The sequence below is a fragment of the Chanodichthys erythropterus genome, chromosome 4 (genome assembly GCF_024489055.1).
Source record: "Chanodichthys erythropterus isolate Z2021 chromosome 4, ASM2448905v1, whole genome shotgun sequence".
Classification (NCBI taxonomy): domain Eukaryota; kingdom Metazoa; phylum Chordata; class Actinopteri; order Cypriniformes; family Xenocyprididae; genus Chanodichthys; species Chanodichthys erythropterus.
The window spans coordinates 36,795,846-36,803,807 of record NC_090224.1 but is presented as its reverse complement, the minus strand read 5'-3'; the positions used below and the strand labels follow the sequence as shown (position 1 = coordinate 36,803,807).

Genomic DNA, 7,962 nt, shown 5'->3' with positions numbered 1-7,962 from the left:
TACAGAGGTAGTTGAAAACTCATTCGACCAGATTGCTCTTTTATAGTGTAAACGCTCATGTGGTCGAATATGTTCAAACAGCCACAAAAGACCGCCTGCTCTCCACCTACTGGCCTTATGCGTAAACATTATGGGAAACTCGCTAGCCAGACAGGATTTAAACTTTTTCGGCTGAAAACCCAAGTTTGGTTTGAAGATGAAAAATTTACCAAGCACAATGTTCTTCACCATTCCTGATTTCTAACACACACTCACAGCATTCGTCTGGTCTTAAGGCTGTCAGAGCAGAAATTAAAGCTGATGCTCTCCGTGTTTTTCCATTGTCTATGGTCAAGTTCGTATGTAAACTGTGCATGCTTATTTTGTCTATTAGATTGAAACATCTGAAAAAAACCCCCCATACATTTACTTGCCCATAGACCCTCCCCTTGAAGAAATCAGTACAGAAGTGGTGGGAACTGTACAAAAGTGACAGATTGAAACACCAGATGTAAACGGGTATGTGTCTTCCTTGTCTACTTGTGATCAGATTGACCAAAATGCCTCTTAATGCCAGGTATAAACAGGGCCCTAGTGACCTGGACACTCTTCTGGAAAGGAAATTACTCAAAATCTCTCTGGTCACTGTAAAAAACACTGATCAAAAAAAATTAATGGAACACTTTGAAAACACATCAGATCTCAATGGGGAAAAATATCATGCTGGATATATATACCCCTACAGAGGACTGAATTCAAAGACACCCCGAAAATAAAAGTGAAAAAATGATGCAGCAGGCTAGTCCATTTTGCTGAAATTTCTTTGCAGCAACTCAAAATGGTACTCAGTAGTTTGTATGGCCCCTACGTGCTTGTATGCATGCCTGACAACATTGGGGAATGATGACGGTGGATGGTGTCCTGGGGTATTTACTCCCAGATCTGGACCAGGGCATCACTGAGCTCCTGGACAGTCTGAGGTGCAACTTGGTGGCGTCCTATTGTAATGTCCCTATTTGTAGGGCTTTGGCAGTGCTCATCCTGTTCCTCCTTGCACAAAGGAGCAGATACCGGACTTGCTGATGGGTTAAGGACTTTCTACGTCCCTGTCCAGCTCTCCTAGAGTAACTGCCTCCTCAAATCAGTTTAATTTCAGTCTCATTGTCCAACCCTTGTACGTCTAGATATTTTCTTGTATTTAAACATACTTGTACACTGTCAAAAATGACCGTGATTTTAACAGTAAAATACTGTAAAAATGCTGCGGTGAAAAACTGTTGATTGGTTTACAGAAAGTTTCCGTACTATATACGGTGAATAACTGTAATAGATCTAATGGTACATTTAATGTAATTTTACGGTAAAATACCGTAATAATTCACAGGTTTTTGGAAGTGAAAAATAACAATTCATTGTAAAATTTATAGTGAAAAACCGTAAATTGACATTCCCACAATTCCCTGCGTGACACTTCACATTTGATATATTTTTGTTGAAATAACTCTGTTTCTTCTTAGTTTTTCTCATTTTTTTTCTAATCAGTTATGTACATTAGGGTTTTATGTTACATCTAAGGTTGTTAAATTAATGTTTATTGCATTTTTAAAATTTCATGCATGTTACCATGATGGTGTTTAGTGTGTGTGTGAATGACACTGTGTGCTCCTTCCATATATTAGTATTGTGCTTCTCAACTTGTGGAAAATCTGCTCGTGATGAACTTTGAATCATCATGTGACTCTCATCACCACTGTGTTTGGTGACTGTCAGTGTATTATAAAGGTACAAAACAGATATTAGTACTTCATTAGGTTGGTAAATTAACATTATATCAGTTAATGAAATACGTTATTTTACCGTAAATTTAACAGATTTAAAATGTAAAATTCACATGTAACTCCGTAAGTATGTTTACGGTTTGATGTCATTTTTACAGTATTGTTCTGGTAACCACAGTTACCGGTATTTTTCCGTAGAAACAACGGGATTTTTTTTACAGTGATGCATTTGTAGATTGTAAGAATAATGCTTATATTTAGGGGGGACATTTTTCAGTTAAATGCTGTTAACAGTAAAATATGCAAAAATATGTAAAAAGTATATAAAAATGGTCAGACAACCTCCACTGGACCACTTGAGATGGACTATACCTATGTTCTTGACCTTGGTTTGAAGAGACATGTAAAATCATTATAGAAAAGAATAATATCAATGAGTTCTCAGTTGCAGCTGTTGTAACAGAGAGTGTCCTGTTTGATGAGTACTTTAGAGAAGAAGGCAGGGGAAGACTCAGTGTCCGGCCTGCTTCTGTTTTCACTCAAACACGCTTCGATGCTGCACAAATCTGAGCTTGAAAGGTTGTTCTTCAGGTTCAGGACAGCAAGAATTTGCTGCTCACTAGTGGAGAATGACAACAAAGATCATTGATGAAACAACTCATCGTTCATTCTGCTAAAGCTATGGTTATGGCTGTGGTCTAGTATCTGCCTCTCAATAAAATAATTTTGCCCGCTCACATCTGACTCACCTAATGTCAGGATAGTCTCTTGCCAGAGTCGCAACGTCAAGTTGCAAACTCCCAAGATCCTGCAGTCTCAGAATCTCTGATAATTTGGGCAGTATTTGACAGAGCCATTCCTTGTTGGATCCCTAGAGAAAAGAATGGTACTTGATTTAGAAAACTTATTTAAATGTTATCTTTACACAAACTACTTCTGCTTTCCCACAATTCATTGTGCTCTTTCAAACAAAGAATAGTGAAAAGAAAACGCATTAAATGGGTCCATATTTTGTCTGGGACTCAATGTCTTATTGTGTCTAAAACAATACAGTGGATATAAAAAGTCTTCACACCCCTGTTTAAAAAAACAACAAAAAAAAACAGCTTTTTTTGTGATGTTTTGTGATGTAAACATTATTAAATGCCACTGAAAATCAAACTGACACATTTCAGAGAGGTAAAAAGAAAAGCTTGGAATAACTGTGCATAAGTGTGCACACCCCTGAACCTGAAAACATTTAAAGCACCCTTTGATTTTATTACAGCACCCAGTTTGGATAGGCACTATCAGCTTGGCACATATTGACTATTTGAATATTTTCCCACTCTTCTTTGCAAAAACGTTCCAGATCTGTGAAATTGCAAGGGCATCTCTTTTCTTGTGCATGTTTCACCATGCTGTGGCAGATATTTAAGAGTCAATGAGTAAATCATTATTGCTGTGATTTTTATGTTTCTAGCAGGTTATATGTTTGGCAACAGTTCTTTTAACCCTGCTTTTTGGAGTGTGTAGCTTTTCATTTCTTAAACAACCATGTAAGAAGACACATCTTGGCCATATTCCAGGATGACAATGTCAAGATTCATCAGGCTCAAATTGTGAAAGAACGGTTGGGAGGGAGCATGAAGAATCATTTTCACACATTCATTGGCACCTCTGAGTCCAGACCTTAAAGTGATCAAAAATTGATGCACCTCTTGATTGAAATTAATGCTGTGATGTTATTTCCATCAAGAGGTGCATCAGTTTTTGATCTTGTACTGACAATTGCAATTGACAACTGCAAGAGTCAAACACTCCTAAAGTAAAGTAAGTCTCCTCCAGCAAATCCCAAAGACTTTCAATGAATTTAAGAGTCTGGACTCAGAAGTGCCAATTCATGTAAGGAAATGATTCTTCATGCTCCCTCCCAACAATTTATAAACCAATATTTTCAAACAAAACTATTGTATTGGATGCCAAAACTTGTAAGTTTATACAAACCCAATTCCAAAAAAGTTGGGACACTGTACAAATTGTGAATAAAAACAGAATGCAAAGATGTGGAAGTTTCAAATTTCAATATTTTATTCAGAATACAACATAGATGACATATCAAATGTTTAAACTGAGAAAATGTATCATTTTATTTATTAATTTTATTTTATTTATTTTTTCATCATTTTAAGGGAAAAAATTATAATTTTAAGGGAAAAATAAGTTTATTTTAAATTTCATGGCATCAACACACCTCAAAACCGTTGGGACAAGGCCATGCTTACCACTGTGTGGCATCCCCTCTTCTTTTTATCACAGTCTGCAAATGTCTGGGCACTGAGGAGACAAGTTGCTCAAGTTTAGGAATAGGAATGTTGTCCCATTCTTGTCTAATACAGGCTTCTAGTTGCTCAACTGTCTTAGGTCTTCTTTGTTGCATCTTCCTCTTTATGATGCGCCAAATGTTTTCTATGGGTGAAAGATCTGGACTGCAGGCTGGCCATTTCAGTACCCTGATCCTTCTTCTACGCAGCCATGATGTTGTAATTGATGCAGTATGTGGTCTGGCATTGTCATGTTGGAAAATGCAAGGTCTTCCCTGAAAGAGAAGACGTCTGGATGGGAGCATATGTTGTTCTAGAACTTGGATATACCTTTCAGCATTGATGGTGCCTTTCCAGATGTGTAAGCTGCCCATGCCACACACACTCATGCAACCCCATACCATCAGAGATGCAGGCTTCTGAACTCAGCGCTGATAACAACTCGGGTTGTCCTTGTCCTCTTTAGTCCGGATGACATGGCGTCCCAGTTTTCCAAAAAGAACTTCAAATTTTGATTTGTCTGACCACAGAACAGTTTTCCACTTTGCCACAGTCCATTTTAAATGAGCCTTGGCCCAGAGAAAACGCCTGCGCTTCTGGATCATGTTTAGATATGGCTTCTTTTTTGACCTATAGAGTTTTAGCCGGCAACGGTGAATGGCACGGTGGATTGTGTTCACCGACAATGTTTTCTGGAAGTATTCCTGAGCCCATGTTGTGATTTCCATTACAGTAGCATTCCTGTATGTGATGCAGTGCCGTCTAAGGGCCCGAAGATCACGGGCATCCAGTGTGGTTTTCTGGCCTTGACCCTTACGCACAGAGATTGTTCCAGATTCTCTGAATCTTTGAAGTTATCATCATCTACAGTGCATAATATCATCCAAACTCTTTGCAGTTTTTCTCTGAGAAACTCCTTTCTGATATTGCTCCACTATTTTTGGCCGCAGCATTGGGGGAATTGGTGATCCTCTGCCCATCTTGACTTCTGAGAGACACTGCCACTCTGAGAGGCTCTTTTTATACCCAATCATGTTGCCAATTGAAATTGTAAAGTGCAAATTGGTCCTCCAGCTGTTCCTTATATGTACATTTAACTTTTCCGGCCTCTTATTGCTACCTGTCCCAACTTTATGGGAATGTATAGCTCTCATGAAATCCAAAATGAGCCAATATTTGGCATGACATTTCAAAATGTCTCACTTTCAACATTTGATATATCTATATTCTATTGTGAATAAAATATAAGTTTATGAGATTTGTAAATTATTGCATTCCTTTTTTATTCACAATTTGTACAGTGTCCCAACTTTTTTGGAATCGGGTTTGTAAGACAGAATGTAAAACTATGTGGAAAAAAAGCATTTAATATGCTACTCAGAGTAAACTCAACTGCAAGTCAATAATAATTAGAATATTTAATTATACTTTTAAGTACATCTCAATCAAGTACAGTCCAAATAGACTTTTCTGTCAACATAAGTCAAGTATATTTTAGTGTAATTTTAAGTATATTTCTGAGAAGTACATAGAAAGCAGACTAAAAGTATACTTTCATATTGTTTAGTTTTAAAAAAGTATACTAATAGCACACTTGAATAAACATAAATTGCAAATTAAAAAAACTTAAATAATAGTAAATCCTGACAGTATTTTCAGCCATTCATTGTTATTTTAGTTAAGCAGGGTTCAAGTTCACCATCAGGTTGATTTGTGAACTGTGATTAAACACGCATGCACATACACAAACAATCCTTCTTGTTTTTCTACATTACATACTTTTGAAACTTTCTTAAGCACAAACTAAAAAAAAAAAATTAATTTAAAACACTTCTCTATTTTTTAATACTTACAGTATGATTCAGAAAAAACAGAAATGTAGAGGAGAGAAACTACAGGTTTCTGAGAATCCAAAACATAATGACAACCACATGTGTTTATCCACATTCCTGTGACTTCCCTGAACGTTCCAGAAAGAAGTTGGATTGTGGAAGAGGAAAATATGATGATTTGTATATTTGTGCTCTATTCGAATTTGAATGAAAATGTAGAGTATTTTTCTATGCTTGTTTTGGTTGCATGTGAGTGTTTTTTCATACTGTACATGCAAATGTGTGGGTCTGGATGTGATCTCACCACTTTGGCAAACACAGAGCAGATTTTACTGTTGTCGTGGCGAATGAACTCAGCAGCTGCTTCTTGCTGTTCTTTGTCCTTCAGTTTCAGTTTTCTCTTCATCATTCGTCTCACATACTCAACCATTACTTCTATATGCAGCTCAGCCAGCAGTTCCTATACACACACACACACACACACACACACACACACACACACACATACCTACTTAACTACAATGTGAGGACGTATGACTGGATACCCTACCTTTAGGGACTACCCTTTCTGAAGGGTCTAGAGACTAAAGAAAGACATCACTGCGCTTCTGGAGAAGCCCTTATTACAGATATCACTTGATTTTATCAATAAAACACTTCCTTAAAGACCTGACACTTTACCTTCACATTGGGGACAGTATTTTATATGTCCAATTTGGGGACATACACAAACTCTGATCTAGTCATCCTTTGAGGACTGTGGAGATACACAGACTCTGGTTAAGGTACACTTTCAGGACTTTGTTGTAACTTGTAATTTTGTAAGTTATTTATCCTAAGAAGACACAGAAGTGTAATATTACAATTCAAAGTTTCAATACTGGGTACTGGAATCAAGCTAGAGCAGAGAAACTAGTGTGAGAGACTAAACTGGGCTTTTTAACTTCTTCAAGAGCACTGAAAATGGGTAGCATACATTTTCATTTGATTTGCAGCTTGAGATCGAGTGCCTTTGGATTGCTCAGTTGGGAAATGACAATTAACATTCAGAAATATTATTGATTCGACTGTATTGACTATCAGAGAACAAAAGATGAACTGAATTAAGCTGAATAATGACATTATTGTCTTCTGCAGAACTGTTTTACAACTCAAATATAAGTCATGTCAATTGTTACAATTTGCAACAGTTATTTTAAGGTGTTTTGAAGTTAACTGTATAGTATAACACACTTTAGAAATAAAGTTGTCTTGACTTCAAGGCAGAGAACACTTCCCTGACCACTGCCTGCATCCCTCTAGTTTATTTAGTATTGACTGCAAATAATCATTACCCCAAAAACATCTTAAGATGTTTTCCTCACCAGAGTCATCTCTGGCTACTCACTGGGGCCTTAAGACATTAGGCATGTTTTCTGCAAAATGTAATAATAGTCAAAAAACTATATGAATAAAAATAGTGATACACACACTCCGATAAAATGACTCTTTGGGGACTCTAGTGATACACACACTCCGATAAAATGACTCTTTGAGGACTCTAGTCATACACACACTACGATAAAATGACTCTTTGGGGACTCTAGTGATACACACACTCCGATAAAATGACTCTTTGGGGACTCTAGTGATACACACACTCCGATAAAATGACTCTTTGGGGACTCTAGTCATACACACACTCCGATAAAATGACTCTTTGAGGACTCTAGTGATACACACACTCCGATAAAATGACTCTTTGGGGACTCTAGTGATACACACACTCCGATAAAATGACTCTTTGGGGACTCTAGTGATACACACACTCCGATAAAATGACTCTTTGGGGACTCTAGTGATACACACAATCCGATAAAATGACTCTTTGGGGACTCTAGTGATACACACAATCCCATAAAATGACTCTTTGGGGACTCTAGTGATACACACAATCCGATAAAATGACTCTTTGGGGACTCTAGTGATACACACACTCCGATAAAATGACTCTTTGGGGACTCTAGTGATACACACACTCCGATAAAATGACTCTTTGGGGACTCTAGTGATACACACACTCCGATAAAA

The 7,962-nt window shown here is 37.3% G+C and overlaps 1 protein-coding gene across 1 annotated transcript in view; it reads right to left on the bottom strand.

Annotated features, from left to right (window-relative positions):
- Nucleotides 1-2,198: 2,198 nt before the first annotated feature.
- The window catches only part of LOC137018310 (tumor necrosis factor alpha-induced protein 2-like), a 32,720-nt gene continuing 26,956 nt past the window's right edge, over nt 2,199-7,962 (bottom strand). Inside the window, exons 11-13 of the mRNA XM_067382914.1 lie at nt 6,197-6,352; nt 2,507-2,628; nt 2,199-2,376 (exon numbers count right to left, since the gene is read on the bottom strand). Coding sequence (XP_067239015.1) covers nt 2,199-2,376; nt 2,507-2,628; nt 6,197-6,352 — 456 coding nt within the window. The remainder of the gene's footprint in view (nt 2,377-2,506; nt 2,629-6,196; nt 6,353-7,962) is intronic.